The sequence below is a fragment of the Martes martes genome (assembly GCF_963455335.1).
Source record: "Martes martes genome assembly, chromosome: 12".
Classification (NCBI taxonomy): domain Eukaryota; kingdom Metazoa; phylum Chordata; class Mammalia; order Carnivora; family Mustelidae; genus Martes; species Martes martes.
In genome coordinates this window covers 81,298,523-81,315,174 of record NC_137900.1, presented here as the reverse complement: position 1 = coordinate 81,315,174, position 16,652 = coordinate 81,298,523, and the positions used below count along the sequence as shown (strand labels likewise).

The 16,652-nt window shown below is 45.0% G+C and overlaps 1 protein-coding gene across 1 annotated transcript in view; it reads left to right on the top strand.

Moving 5' to 3' along the window:
- Positions 1-802: 802 nt before the first annotated feature.
- BRINP1 (BMP/retinoic acid inducible neural specific 1) overlaps positions 803-16,652 on the top strand; it is a gene marked incomplete at both ends in the record, with an annotated part of 123,696 nt that continues 107,846 nt past the window's right edge. Inside the window, one exon of the mRNA XM_080819376.1 lies at positions 803-1,020. Within this exon, the coding sequence (XP_080675502.1) occupies positions 803-1,020 (218 nt within the window). The remainder of the gene's footprint in view (positions 1,021-16,652) is intronic.

Below are 16,652 nucleotides of genomic sequence, written 5' to 3'. Positions count from 1 at the left end.
AATGAAGGTAGAACACAAACTTGTACTCTTGCAAACTAGTAAGTGTCCAAAGGCTTAGCATGGCCTGTGGTCTCTCTTCTCTCCTCCCCACAAAGAGCCTCCACCCCAGCTCTCCCTCAGTCTTAAATATTTTTCCAGTACGGTACCAGGGTGCCATGCTACCAACCCCCCACAAAAGAAGAGGTAGGCAAGGACCCACTTGATCCCTTGGCCCTTAGTTTCCCTTCTGAACACCAGGGAACCTTGACGCTCGGAACCCTCAGCAGTGAATTCTCTGGTCTCTTGTGCTTCTGTCTCCACATCCCTTCCTGGTCATATGGGACCCAGGTTCTGTCTCCTTTCATTCCATTCATCCTTCGAACACATTTGCCCGGAACACCTATGATGTGACAAGTGCCAAGGTAGAGGCATCGAAGCCCACCCTCTGTTCTGCACCTGAGGAGGCTGCGTCTTTACGAGGCTAAGCATCGGTCTGTGCTCACGGCGAAGCAGGAATGTGAGCCCAGATCTCCGGAGAGGCCATGCCTTTCACCAGAAGTCATCCTGGTTTTTGTAAACCTTAACACACTTGACTGATGTAATATTATGAAAGTATGTTAACGGCATTTTTTTTCTGTGTCTTTCTCTTCCTTTTATTTTATTTTTTTTTCTCTCTCTCTTTCCTGTCTCCCTTTCTTTCTTGTCCTTTTTTTTTTTTTTCTCTCTCTCTCTCCTTTTTTTTTTTTTTTTTTTGTTTAATTCTTTCTCCTCAGGACTCCACAGAATGGAGCAAGAATGAGAGGAAAAAGGCCGGCAGAAAAGCATGAACTGGAGGTTTGTTGAGCTCCTCTACTTCCTGTTTGTATGGGGCCGTATCTCAGTGCAGCCCTCCCACCAGGAACCAGCTGGGACAGACCAACATGTCTCCAAGGAATTTGATTGGCTTATTTCAGACAGGGGGCCTTTCCACCACTCCAGGAGCTACCTATCCTTTGTGGAAAGACACCGTCAAGGATTTACAACCAGATATAAAATATACAGGTAAGACCTGGGTTGCGCTTGTCCCCGTCTCCCGTGCCTGTCATTCATAGAGTGCTCTTTGGGGTCAGGCGTGGGTATGGGTCTCGCCATATGGAGGAACAAGGGGCCAAGGGGTCAGGAGGCTGTTGTTTGTAGTTTCACCTTGTTTTTGTCCTTTGCACAAGAGATGAACCATGACAAGGACCAGCGCGAATAGCTAACATCTACTGAGTGCTGACTGTGGGCCCGGCGCGGAGGGTGCTTACTGCCTGGCATCCACGATCTCAGTTAAGCCTTTGTCATAGTCATCAGGGGTGGACTCTACTTGTTCTCTCTATTTTACGCACGAAGTCACTGGTCTTCAGTTAGGCCAAATGATTTGCCTGAAGTCCCACAGGCAGTATATGATAGGCCTCGGCTTCATACCGTGTTTTATCTGCACCCACAGTCATGGAATTTTTAATCAACTGCATCGGATGAAGGTAGCATTGTTGGCCGATGCTATTAATGTACCAACCTCCTCTCCAAACCTATTCATGCATCTGGAAACAAGTAGGGACCGTCAAGGAATAGCCTTTTCTGATTTGGTTCTTGATCTGTTGGAATGTCACTCACCCAAAAAGGACTTACCCCAGAGTTTTTTTTCCTCTTTGAAACCATCTTCGATTCTCCCCATTCCGCTCTTTTACCCTCTCTTTGGTAGGCTCACAGCTCTCTATACGTATATCCCTTTAGTTTTAAACGGTTTGAAGTTAGAATGCATCTTTGTGTTTCTTTCTCATGTGACTAGAAACCCATCAAGGGCAGGACTTGGATGCAATTCAATTCTAGATCTCTTGAGTGATTTTGTCTTATCATGTATCAGAAGCACACAGTCAATGTTGTGGACTTAAGTGAGTTGGGGGATGCTAGAAACTCTCTAGAGATGTAGTCTTTGTCTTAAGGTCAAGGAAGAAGGGGCATACCCTTCTTCTGGGCCATTTAGAATGGGAGAACCAGCAGGGAGCATGGTGGAGGAAAGGACCCTGACCTGCAGGTACCTGGGAAGGTATGTATTTAGGTTGTAAATCTTCTGTGTATTTGTTATGACAATGGGCATGTCTCCCTTGCACATTTTGTGGCATTGTAGGCTGGGAATGTGACTTAAGGCTGAATATTCAAATCCTACTTTGAATAGTGGCTAAGGTTTTGCAAGTTTCCATCTATTAAAGAGCTCACAGATGAGCCTTGAAAGGTGCTAAGTGATCAGAGAGTTACTGGGGGAAGGTCCTCTGAGCATGAGAGAAAGTAGAAACACAAGGGAGCATGGATATGGGGTGTGCAGGAAAGGGGGAAGGAGCGCAAGAGTGAATAATAGGGCATTTCTTTCAAAAGAGAATATCGGAATTTTAAAATATATTTATTGATTCAGAAGACCAGTCCTTGGGAGAGCTATTCCTACATCACCTAAGAATGATAGTTACCTACATTATTTCGAAGTTGGGTCCTCGGCATAATTTCTGGTGTAATATAGCCATGGTTCTTTGTGAACACGCACAAACCAAACGCGGGCACTCACCAGTGACTCGACAGAACACACTGGTCTCTGACGTCTCAGGTACCAGGAAAGACGCAGGCTGAGACGGAGGATTTAAGGGAACAGAACAAGTGGTAGAGATCCAGGTATCTTACCCTGTCTGCCTTTTGTCGGACAATGATCTCATCTTGGTTTGACATGTTGGCTTTCGCTTCCATGTGGGCCTCCTGAGGACATCTCATAGTTGAATGAATGACTGGGGTTCGCATTTCCATTTTAAAGACCAGAAGATGACTGACTTGAGTAAAGTCCTGTAGCTGAAAAATGATGGATGCTGGACTGGAAACAAAGTCTGATTAAATCCGTAACCACACCGATGAATATGATAGAACGAAAGGCATCCATTCATTATTTACAAATGTTTCTTAACAACTGCCATAAGCCTGCCCCCGTGCTAGACCCTGGGGATTGGAGATGAGTAGTAATGCTTGAACATGATGGCTGTGCTTGGGTTTTGGAAGGGAGCTAGCATGCATGGTGGATGATTAACCTGTGCCTGTGATGACTGTTGAAGTACCCTAGACCCATGTGGATACCCTGAGTAGAACCGCAGACACGGAGTGTTCAACAGTGGCTGGTTTCATTGAGCACTTACGATGGGCCATCAAAGGATGTCATTGATGCCTCACGACGACCTCTGTGAGATAAACAGTGCCTTGGCATTTTGCAGATCGGAAAACCAGGACTTGGGGAGGCTGAGTGCCTGGCTCCAGCTCATCTGGGTGGTAAGGAACAGAGCTGGGATCCAAATACGGACCCACCTGACCCCAGAGCCCTCCTTCTGGCCACCATGGTGTCCACACATTGAGTGTTCCTGAGGTCTGGAGGGGGCTCTTGCAAACATTTTTCCTCACAACCACTTTCTAAATATTTGGGGCTTGGTTTTAGAGAGAACTAAGAAGGTAAATGTTGTTAATGAGGTTGGGGGTCAGGACATCTGGATACTAACGCCAGCTTTCTGGGCACCGGTTTTGTGACATTAGGCAAACTCCCTCCTCTCTCGGATCCCACCTTCCTTAGCCATCAGATGGTAGCCTTGATAATGTCAGTGGTTTTCAGCCTATGCTCTTTTAAAACCTTGAGGTTCAATGAAAGAAGTCATAAAAGCTATTGCAGTATAGGAAGACAAGCAAAATGTCTTTGTGTGTTGGGGGGTGACCAGGCAGGACCCCCCAGCCGTACACAGCATTTACACAGAGAAGGTCTTACTCTTTCATTCCCGTGTTCTGATCTTCCATATGCTTTCTTTGGGATCCCACTGCTAAAGCAAAGTGTCCTGTCATCCAACGGGCTGATTTCTAGGATGCTTTCTAGTTCCAAAATTAAGTATAAGATTTAACCGAGGTCACGTGGTTAATTAAATGATGGAGTTCGACCCAGAAGTCAGGCCCCTGGTCATGTAGTTATTCCTTCCTTCATTTATTTAATCCTCAAATAATTATTAAGCACCGGCTAGAGGCCCAGCACCGTGTTTGGGGCAGACGACACAATGATGAGTAAAACAAACATGGTCCCTGCTCTCCTAGGAGATACTGACATTAATTAAACACACACATGCGTGCACGCACGCGCGCACACACACACACACACTAAGTGCTACAGAGAAGAAAGTGCAGGGTAGATATAACTGGGAGATCATTAATACCATCAACATTGATTTAGAACCTACTACGTGCAAAGACCAGGTGGGGTTCCTGACCTGACCGACACATGGACACACGTGCAGATAAGTACCCACAGACACGTGTGCCTCTCCAGGCCAGGTTCAGACCTGAGCCAAAGCCAACTAGGACATGCTCCTCAGGGTGGTTGTCAAGTGATACTTTGTCCTCATCACATGCTGCTTTGTTGAAGCATGAACACGTCTTCCGGCGATTTCCAGTGCGCCTCCCTGTGTGCGCACGTGGACCTAGCACATCAAACACTCGACATTTGCATCATGACAACCAAGGCTTTTCTCCAGGAACGTGCCATGCTGTCTTGTGCTAGATAGCCGGCCTTATGGAGATGCCCTAGCCCTCCAGCTTCGGCTAGCTTTCCCCCACCCTGCACTCAAGCTGGGCCCCAGGCTGATCTGGGAGTTTCAGAAAGAATCTGAGGGGAGATCTCCTCTCCTCACTTCAGTGGGTTAAGGCCATTTCTTTCCTCCTCATCATATGCACGCAGAGGCTGGTTTCAGGTCATAGACTCGGGCTGAGGAGTCAGTGCCACAGGCAAGGAGGGGAGTTTTTCCCGTCAAATCCCAGCAGAAACCTTTTCTCGGGTTGCTTCAGAAGCCAGGCCATAAGATGTATACAAACAGTGGTTTAGGTGCACAAAGCACGCGCTCTGTCATGCCTCAGTCTGAGCGGAAGCATGGAGGCTGGGCGATTTTCTGCATGCACCTGCCAACATCGTTGATCTCAGAGTCAGGGAACCTGGGTGCTGGCCCACCTCTTCTGCCTCTTTCATGCATGCTTTTGGCCCAAATAATGGGATTTTGGAGCTTCTATTTTGTCGTCTGCAAAATGAGAGTGTTAGCCAAGGTGATCTTCAAGGTCTTTGCCTCTTCTGAAATTCCATGATTCCATGAAATCTTGTCCTCTGAAGGTATTGCCTGGGGTAGTGGAGAGGACTGGACTTGGAATGTAGAGACTCAGGCTTTGTTTATTTTGGACCCACTTTCTGGCTTTCTCATCCTGGGCCAGTGCCTTCTGTGTATCATTCATTCATAGAATTTAGCCTCAGTCCTATGCCATGAGCTGTGCTATGGTTCGGTCATACAGATATGACCAAAAGAAAACAATGAAGTGTGCTTGCACACAGACATGAACACACATACCACCAGTAGTGTCCACCCCCTCCTCCATCGAACTCAGAGTTGAGAGTGGAGGGTAGAAGCAAAACAAGAATCAATAAGCACACCGTTATCATTCCACAGATAGGAATGATGGATAGGGAAGCGTTTAAGGTCCTCAACTTTCTCCTCTGTGGGAAGTGATAATGATGTCTGTCTGTTCTACCCACCAGGTACAACGAGTTACAGTTCACGTGAGAATGCTTTGTACAATTTAGATGTTCTTCTATCTGCAAATTATTTTTCATTAAGGTTCTAAATCATCATTTGAATAAAATCATTGATTTTCACTTTCTGCTAAGCCCATACATGCATTAGTCATTAAATACTCACGGCCATTCTGGGAGGGAAATGCTATTATTGTCCATATTATGAATAAGAAAATGTAGGCACCAAGAGGCTTAGCAAATTGTCCACGTCGCGTGTCTGAGAAGTGGCTCAGCTGGGAACCAGAAGCGGGTCTCTGAGACCTCACAACGGGATCCCTTACCTTATGCTCTTATGACTCTCTCTAAGTTACCCAGTTTATCATTAGATACTGAGAAACTCCCTCTGCCCTTGGGCAAGTTAGAACCTCTCTGAGGCTCAGGTTTCTCATTTGCAAAATGAAGGTCTTATGAACTGCCCTGTGTGCTTGTGGTGAGAAGTAACTTGCTATCAAACGTTTGGACCTTGGAATTTGGCGGGGCCCATATAAATCCGAATTTACCCCTTTATCTCAGATGGCTGATGGCATTACTAGAAATGATTTCTTTTGTTCTCGAGATAATTTAGAAATCAGTCTTGTCCCTTAGTATTTGTTACTTAAAAAAAAAGAAAAAAAAAGGCAATTTGGTCCAAAGTTGTTTCCTGCCTTTTTGTGTATTATTTTCTGTTTATTTTTTCCTGACTTTGAGCTCATCAGTAATTGCAAAATGTAGCAGTTACATGAAAGGTGGTTTCATATTGAGTGGTTTTCCCTGCAGGTTGCTGAGCTAGTGGTTTGTGGCTCATGGTGTGCCTTCCTCAGAGCCCTAAATAAATACCTGAAAGTTGAGTGTAAATCACATCTTGGGAAACCAAGTCTGATTGCCTAACTGTCTCGCACATTTATTTCAGACTTGCATGAATCTCAGCTCTAATCTGATATCCTAATGGTTCCCTGATGTATTTCACAAAAATATCCACAGCAGGTTTTGTGGTAAAGCTACTTGGCTGAATGAACGAGGCCAGGGCAGGGTGGATGGACTCCCCGAGGTGAATGAGATGCGGTCCTTATCCAGAAGTCATTCAAGAATATCTGCTGGGTTCCTAGATATTCCAGATGCTCTGCCCTGGGGAACCAATAAAGTACAAGGTAGCCTGGACTGCTTTCAAGGAGCTTACAGACAAATGACAGTAAGGGAGAAGTCCACCACTGAACCTCTCAGGATGCTGGTGGTTGAACTTGACGCCACCAGTCTCCGGATTCCAGATAGATCTTAACATCCCAGGGCACAGGGGTTATATTTCTAGTAGTGCAGGAAAATTCAGTCTCAATTGGCATTTCTTCAAGTAGATTACATGGAACTCGAGTTCAGTGAGATGTTAAATGGTGTTTTCTGGAACGACAGCAAAAAAGATCCCATAGTCAAGTAAACAGTAACAATGATGGTAACTGAATTGTTAACGTGAAAGCTTACCAAGTATCCATTGTGAACACACTGTATACATTTTCTCTGTTTAGAAACCTTATCCAAGGAAGGAGAGCTCGTTTCTGGGAGAGTGGCATATAGCATAGGAAAGGAGATTGCAGAGCCCGTGTGATTAACCAATGCCTCCCAAATTTTATATGCACATATATATATATAATATATATTTGATGAGTGCTGTGAAATGTGTAAACCTGGTGATTCACAGACCTGTACCCCTGGGGATAAAAATACATTATATGTTTATTAAAATAAATAAATTAATTAAAAAATATATTAAAAATACTTGACCAAATCTCTTTGACCCCACAACCTCTTATACTCAGAGGTATTGGAATTCTGGAGAGCAGGTATAAGGAGTTGCTGGCCCTACCTGGCTTTGAGTGTCTCTCCTTTGGACACCAGCCTGTGTCAAAGCCCTCTTAAAGGGACACCTCTTTAGCTGGGAAAGCTGGAACGTGGCTGAGGAAGCTCCCCTACTCATCAGACTTTTGCTTGGAACATTTTAGTCTAGGTCTCTCCCATCCTGGTTTACAATCGAAAGAGAAAAAAATCAGCAGCCTCATTTTCCTTGTCACAGGTAGAAACCTTCTCTTTATTTTTTTTTTTTCCCTCTCTTTCCCTTTGCATTTCCTAAATTTCTGTGCTACCATTTCTTATTTTGAATTTGGCATTCCTGCCGGTTGTATAGGGATAGGGATTTCAACAGGCCAGAGCCACGGTCAAGGAATGAGATAAGATCTTGATTCAATATTGCAAAGGAGGACCTGCACTGTAGAATCACCTGCAGAGTTTTTAAACAATACCACTGCCTGGGTCCTTTCTCTGATATTTTGATTTCATTGGTCTAGATTAGACGAACCACTGACGAACCACTGACCTGCTAGCAATGATTGCCTATTGGGGTGGTTTTGTTCTCTAAAGGGACGTTTGGAAATGTCCGGAGGGATTTGGTTATGGAGGGGGCTGCTACCGGCATTTAACGGAACGAGGCCGGGGATCGGGATACTGCTCCACATCCTGCCATGTACAGAAAAGCATTATCTGACACATTATATCCCTGGGGTAGAGGTTGAGAAATTCTGTTTAGAGCAAGAATTTTTTGGGGAAAAAAAGGGTAAAAGGGTAATGATTTTGGGTCTTAGATCTTAGATCTTGGTCTTCACAAGTCTGAATTGGAATGGTTGCAATAGAGGCATCAGTGTAATTATTGGCCAGGTTCCCAAAGAGTCTGGCTGGAGGGCTGAAGGGAAGGGGACTTTGCATGTTTTAAGACATAACCTCAGACCAGAGCAGAAGTTACTGCATTTAGGATGGTGAATCAGTTTGGGTGTCCTACCGCAGAAAGGCAGAGAAACAACGATCCCCATTCCTTCAGGAGATCTGGGAGATCTGGTGGGTTTCTACTCTGACTGCAGAATTCCCTAGGAAGTAAGATGTTTAGCCTCCATTGCTAGGTTCAGATACCAATGGCCTGAGTCCTTAACAAGCAGTTTGGACCAAGTGGGTTAACAGATAACTTTTTATCCCTTTAGAGCATGCCCACTAGGCATGAAAGATGATGAGAACAGGACAGTGTCTCAGGTTTATAGTTGTCAATTTCAGCCATTTAGAGGCTGGTGTCATTGGTGAGAACCAATACCCTGTGCCCTTCTCCTACATTATCCCTCATTTAATCCAAATTTCTGCTCAAGTTCTCCCTGAATAGAGAGAGATGGGGAAGGATATACTGCAAACATCTTCCGGGCCACTTGGCATCAATTCAAAGATAATGTTTTGTGTTGATTATTTAAAATTGATCTTCCACTTCCAAGAACGATAGCTTTATTGCTGCCAAATTGGTACCTTTGCTGCACGTTACCTCTTTGCACCCACGGCATTTCTGAACTGATTCGTGAGCTGCAAACCTTAGTTTGCTTCCGTCGTGGCCGAGGAATCATCCAGCTTCAGTTGGGAGCAGGGTCTGAAAATGGACAAGCTTGCACACCTCCCTCACGTGGAATGAGTGACACCAATCCTGGCCACCGTTAGGACTGGGAAAATTTGGAGAAGAAGAGAGACAAGCCTTGCCGCCTCAGACTCCATGCTCCAAACCCTGGCCAACAAAGTCAGGGACTGGGTCCATGATCTGGAGCGCCTGCAGCTTACTTACTCATTTGAAAAATGTTTCCTGATCTCCAGGCTCCTACCAACCAGGCTCTGCAGCACTCCGTTGGGGACTGGAAGAGGAACCTTTGATCCTCCCCCTCAAGGAACCCATGGTATCTTGGGGAAAACTGACCAAAGACAAATAAGCCCCGTGCCTGTGCTGAGTTCCCTGGCTGAACCCTGCCCTTGGGGCTCTGTTTGTGGAGGTGGAGGGGAACTTGCCCTAGCACTGGGCTTGTGAAGAGGAAAGGATGGGAGGAAAAGACTAGTCTAAGAAGGCATCCTGGAGGAAAGGGCATCGAACTCAGTCTTTAGGGAGGAGTAGGAATTTGTGAGAAGACATTTGCGGGGGAGAAAAGCAGCCCAGGAGGACAGAGCAGTGCCTGTGAAAGCAAGAGATGGGAGAAACCTTAGATCTATAGGGGTGTGTGTGTGTGTGTGTGTGTGTGTGTGTGTGTTTTGAGTAGCAGTGAAGTAGGACAGAAGGCTGGATAGCAGCTCAGATGCAACAATGAAAGAAATTTGGAATGGCAGATTGGTTGCAACCAAAAGCAAGCTCTAGCTAGTTGTCAGAGGATTACTAAACCCCTACTTTGAGCAATGTTTTTTCTTTCTCTTGTCTTCACATTTCTTTACCCTAACTCATGCTTAAATTTATTTTTACATTGACATTTAATAAACCTATAGAAAGAGATACAGATACACGACAAAAATGAAAATTCATGAAAAAATACTTACCCTTATACATATATTTTGGTATTTTTTATTCCATTCTAATATTGTCCATTCCTTTCTGATTTGTTTATTTTTTATTTTTTTAAAGATTTTATTTACTAGATAGAGATCGAGAGCCCACGAGCCAGGGGAAAGGGGAGGAGGGGCAGGGGCAAGGGGAGAAGCTGAGTTCCTGCTACGTAGCGAGCCCCGCACGGGGCTCCATCCCAGGACCCTGAGCCCAAGGCAGATGCCCAACCAACTGAGCCACACCGGCACCCCTGATTCATTTGTTTTTTTAAATGTGGCTCCCCGCCAACTAGAGTGATTTCGGCCTCCACCAGTGGAGTGGACCTTCCAGTCTGACAAACACTGACTTCGGGTCCATATCGTGGTCCGGTGGGGCTCCGAGGACCACCGTGCTGTTTGCTTCTCAGAGTTTGCCATGGGCTCTGGGTAAGCCTGTTAGAACCTGTGCTTCTCCTGATTTGGGCGACAGGAACATGCTGAAGGGTTTGAAACACGAGACGGACGCGGGCTGATGATGCATTTAGAAATATTGCTCTGGAAAAAAAAAAAAAAGAAGAAATACTGTTCTGGTGGCGGAAGCTGCAGATAGGATGCGTGGAAGGCAGTAAGAGGGAAGGTTTGGAAGCACTGGAAATAGTTCAAGAGAAAGGAGGGGAGCGCTGGAGTTAAGACGGAGTCAATAACGATGGAGTTCACTAACTCCCAGGTAGGACTCTGTGCCACCAACGGAGCTGCTCTGGACCCACCCGTCAGGCAGCTCCTTTCCTGGGCTGCATCCAGGCCTACCTGCCCCAGTTCCATTCTTGGCGCCCTGTGGCAGGATGCTTTTTTTTTTTTTTTTTTTTTTTTCATGTACAATCCGGCAGCTGCTGGATACCTTTGTATCCCTTATGAAAGGAACCAGCATACCCAGGCTTCTGACTCCAGGCAAATTCTTTATCTCTCAAGGCCTTCCTTCTGGGCATAAGAATTACTGAGTCTCATTAGCGGTGGATTCCCAGACTGGCTTGGAGGAAAGCTTTGCATCCCACCCTTTATCGGTACCTGGCTTGTCTCTGCAAACCTCTGCAAACCTCCATGGAAACTTCTAGCACCAAGTCCGTATCTAAGCTTCTGCGAATCTAAACCTGTCGCTATCCCTGAGTGATGGGCAGCAAGTCTTAAGACTCAGGCAGAACTTGGTTTGAATCCTGGCTGTGCCATTTCCCACCCATGAGGTCCTGGGTATATTACTTAAACATTTTGACCTCAGATTCTCCATCTGTGAAATGGGGATATGTCCCGTAATTGTTGCAAAGATTTAAGAAGATAACATATGATCATATTTAGCATAGAGAAAGTTCTGGAGGATTGGTAGTTAAAAATAAATATCTGAAGCACAGTTTCCTGAAGTTCCTCAACAGGGACTCCAAGAGGGTTTGCAGGAGACCTCCAACAACAAGAGGCAAACTCAATCTGGGTGCCCTATGGATTAGATGCCCTTGGACGGTAGCATTGGCACCATTCTTAGACTAAGAGGACACTTGTTAGGAGGAAAATAGAAAGAAACAGGAAGATTTCTGATGCCCTGAGGCACATAAGGCTGGAATCCAGAAGCCTACATAGTGGCAATGTAGCCTTAAGCCACCAGCATGCATGGATTGGCATAAAGAGTACGCGTCCCATGATTTGTAAGCGTCTAATTTATTAATCAGTACAGGTGATGGAAGCCATCTGTGACATCTCATCTTCCCAGTTCCCGCCGCACCATGCCCGCCAGGTTGTCTTTGATGTGTGATGCTCAGGAGATGTTCGTCCCCCCAGGCATGGCTTTTCACCCAAGCACCTTCCAGCCATCAGCCCCATTTCAGAAGGGGGTGTATTGGTGTGGGGGGAAGTAACTCTCCTGTTTTTCAAACTGTATGGCTCAGCAAGGTGCTGCCTCCATTCCTGAGCACTCGTGACATCCTGTCTGGGACTCTAGCTTGACATCCGTTGTAGATCACATTTAGGGAGGGTGTGGCTTGTGTGAGAAAGAAGGAACTGAATGCAAGTGATCTGGAAGTATCTGGCACCGTGAAATGGTTTGTCTGATTGACTGATCCGGGAAGGAGTTGCTCCCCTGTGCACGAAGTTGACATACATTGGTAGAGTCTGTACCTTGTACAAGAGCTGCAGGAGCCTCTGTTGTTAACAAAGCAGCACGCATCTGTGCCTTTAGGAACATTGTAGGTAGCTGGCCACGCACGGGAGTCGAATTGCTCCCTCCTAGGAGAGTTCTGGGGAAGGAGATTAACAACATGGAGTACTAGTATAAAGAAGGATTTGAAGAAGAAGAGGATTCTTCCCTTTTTTAAGTTGAGATCTAGACAGTAGCAGTTAGGTATATGAATGTAGAGGGTGTGTGTGTGTGTGTGTGTGTGTGTGTGCACTTGTGTTGTGAGGTTATGTCCAGGAAGGGACAGACTTGTCCTGGGGTCTGCAGTCATTCACTGTGAGTGACAGGCAGAGAAACATTAGCATGCAGGCCAGGAAAGTAAGTCAGGGATTAGGTCATGGAGCTCGGTGTATGTTATAGACAAGACTTTGCACTTTATTTATCCTAAGGTGGCGCCTTCCACACCTTCTCATATCAAGATGCTCTCAATGATTTTGTTATGGTTCCTGGAGGCCAGGGAAATCCTAACTCTGTTTATTGAGTAGTTAGGTCTGAACAGCTTAATGAAATATTTATGTCCCCAAAAGTTTAGTGGTCATTTGAAAAACGATGCAGGCAAACCTAAAGAAAAAGCAATATTTTGATTTTTATTCCTAAATAACCACAGTGTCTGCTTCTTAAACTTTGCAGTTGGGTACTGCTGCTCTCATTTCCTATTCCTCATTCATTTTTCTTCAGTACTTTGTAGTTCTGCCAAAAACCCACCTTAAGGAAGGTATGCCGTATGAAAGGAATGGCTGTGTTTTAATGCTGAAACTGTAAACCACTTCGGGTTTGTAGTTTCTTTGATGCCCAATAAATGTCAAGTATCTCTCATTTCTCTTGAACATTGATAATATTCCGCGTGCCACTGTGCCTTTTCCGTGGTGCTCTGGTAGCATCTCAGCACGAAAGTTAGGAACCTGGTCCTAAGGACAATGGGAAGCTCTTAGGAGGATTTTGCCCAGATGCAGAGCATGTCATGTTGTCATCTTAGAAAGGTGACTCCTGGGGACACCTGGGTGGCTCAGTTGGTTAAGCATCTGTCTTTTGGCTCAGGTCATGAACTCAAGGTCCTGGGACTGAACCCCATGTCCAGCTCCTTGCTCAGTGGAGAGTCTGCTTCTCCCTCTCCCTCGCTCACAAATAAATAAATAAAATCTTACCAAAAAAAAAAAAAAAAAAAAGAAAGAAAGAAAAAAAATGCAGAGAATGGATTGATGGAGAAAAGTTGAGAGAGGGCACAAAATGATGTACATCAGGGACATAGAAGGCTGTGGCATACCCCAGGTAAGAGAAGAGGGTGCCTTGGACAAAAGTAGCATCAATGAAGATTTGAGATGTGTGTATTTTATAATTTTTTTTTTGAAATAAGCACGAAGTTGGACAGAGTACCACTCATGTACAGAGGGGTCTCATGTACTTCTCACCCAGTTTCCCCCAATGGTTACATTTCCTATAACTATAATATAATAACAACACCTAGAGCTTGATACTGGAACAATGCATGTGTATCATTCTGAGTCATTTCATCACATGTGTGGATTCATGTACCCACCACCACCATCAAGACACAAAGCAGTTCCATCATCACAAAGATCTCTTGTGCTGCCCCTTTATCATCACGCCTCCCCCCACCTCCCCTAGCATCCCTAACTCCTGGCAGCCACCACTTTGTTCCCTGTCTCTATGATTTCATCATTTCAAGAATGTCATGTAAATGAAATTATACATTGAGATACTCTAAAGAGATAGAAGACTTAGTATTGAAATTTGAAGGTTGAAAAGCGGGAAGACCCAAGAAGCAAGGGACATGATCATACCTTAAGTGTTGAGTTCCTGGATCTTGGTTAAATAGGAAAAGAGAAGGGGCACATTTTTGACCTGGTCAATTTGTGTGGGTGGTGGCACTTTTCATCAAGATAGGCAGCCCTGCGAAACAAGGACACTTTGGGGTTGTGTATGATTGCAAGATGATGAGTCAGCTGTGCAAATGTTAAATTTAAACTAGCTGTAACATCCAAATAGAGAGTTGGTAAGCAGTTGTAAAATGGTTCTGACCCTTGGATTAAAAACAAACAAGCCAAAAAAAAAAAAAAACGATAATATTCAGAGCAACCAGGTTACCAATAGTCATTGTAGATGGCCCTTAGGGATGTGTTCACTCAGAAGAGCTTGTTTAGCATGCACAGAGAAAAGCCTTGAGAAGTTGAGGACGGGCCAGTGGTATAGGAGGGAAGCCAGGGACGTCTGGTACTATGGAAGCTCCAATAAGTGAATGTTTTAAGAAGGAAGGTGTGGGTCATCAGGGGCCATGGGTTCTGATGGAGAACATAAAGTACAAACTGAAAATAGCCTTTTGTGTTTAAAATCTTGACCTTGGCAAGAGATGTTTAACTGTAATGTTGGGGACAGGAGCCAGATTGCAGTGGGTTGAGAAGTAAGTGAGAAGCAAGGAAGTAGACTTTTTTTTTTTTTTTTTTAAAGAAGCACAACAAGAAAGGGAGCAGGGATGTGAAACAAAGAGAAGAGCTTTTGTGTTGTTCCTTGGCTTCTAAGGGAGGAGACCATTTAGAAAGGGAGAGGCTGAGGCTGAGGGTCTGAGTGGGGTTATTTGTGATGGAACAATTCTGAAGAGGCAGGGTGGGAGGTAAAGCATAGATGGGGGCAAAAGGAAGGGTAGCTTTCAGCTTAATTAGGAAGAAAGAAAGGAAAGAGAGAGGTTGTGGGTGCAAATGTATTGATTTCCCTCAAGATTTGAAAAGACATCTGATGGCCTCTGTCCTCTTTGTGAAGTAGGATGTAAAGCCGGTCTCTGAGCAGGGAGGCCTTGGGGAGTGCTCAAAAGAGTTTGTAGTGTTTTGAAATCCTTAGTCTGCAGAATGGTAGATGGATCTTATTAAGGAAATATAAAGGGATCCCCGGGAAGCACCGAGTGCTCTGATAATGTTCCTCACCATCTATTGATAATGACTGTAGTCTGGGCAACTGGGCTATTATTCTCCATAAGAACTGAACAATGGAGGTCAGAGCAAAGATGGTGGATGTAGGTTCAAACAGAGTAGGGGTTTCTCAAGGGGACAAGATGGAAGAACAATTGGGTAAAGGAGTTGAAAGTATTGGCCAAAAGTGAACACAGAGATGGATCATTGGATCTAAGTCAATCCAGAAAGAAGTGAAGCCAGTAGATCGTGGTTAAAGGGAAAGGAGAGCCTCATGGGTCTGGAGGTCTTGAAGAGGTAGAGAGCAGGTGTTGTGGTGGACCAGTCCAAGACCGGAATATTTTCATATGATACGGTGGAGTTAGAGGGGCTTTGGAAAATGACACGTTCTTGGAGTAACTATAGGAAGAAGGAGGGACTGGAGGGGCGGGTGGAGATCATTGGGATGGAGTCGGTCAAGGGCCTGAGAGGCTGAGGGTATTGGCTGCTAGTCACACGGGACGAAGGGAGAACTTGGGGTGAAGACAGAGTGTGAAAACCAGGGGCTGCAGTGTTCGTGGTACTGGAGAGAACAGCTTGAAGTTCGTTACTCACCACCAGGAAGAAAGGAAGGCAGAGGGTGAAGTAGGTAATTCAATCTGTGACTCTGTGACGGAAGATTTGCATTCGAGGCTTTTTTCTTTCTCCATTAGATCTTTGAATAATGATCTGTCCTCTCTGAGCCTCAATTTTCTTCTCCTTAAAGAGGAACTTAAAATCTTTAGGTCCCCCACAGAGCAGCAGAGTGCGATACTCTAAAAAGAAAGTGAAAGTAAATGCGCTCGGTACACCCAGCACCTCTGTGTAAATACGGGCCCTATTGTTCCTGTTTACTGGTACCCTGGGACTGAATTTGGATTCCTTCCACTGCTCTGATGGAAGATAGTGTGTTGGTACCTAATAATTACATTTGAATGGCCCGGTTTCAGAATATCATTTTAGGATAACAAAATGAATGGCAGCTGTAATATTGGAGACGGGCCGTTGGACGTCCTATCTTTTAGATGTCCAGAATAAATGTGCAAGAACGGTTGACCCAGACAAGTTGACCGATGAAGGATAACTTGTGCTGGAACATAATGAGTTCAATATTCTTTTGATTTACGAAAAGGCACTTGGGCACCCAGGCCTGGGATGCTTGTCAGCAGAAGGGAAATGTAGATTGTATTGCACTTACTGTAGACACACAGAGGCCTCACTCCGTAACAGCTTCAGCTCAGCCTGAGTTTACATCATCATCATCATCATCATCATCATCATCATCATCATCATTAAGAAGGGGTAGGGCTTCCAAAAGGAGAACGTTCTAGCGGCAGAACCTCCTTACCCTTGATGTTGCAAGTTGAGCTGAAATGAATAGGATAATGGGGGAATCCCCTAACAGAATCCAGTTGGAATTCGTTCCAGAGCCAAGAACAACACTGAAAAATAAAAGCACACACAGAAAGGAACTAATAAACCAGCTTGTGATACTGAATATATTAATAACTACATAACCTAGCCCTATTAAGCCATTTGATCC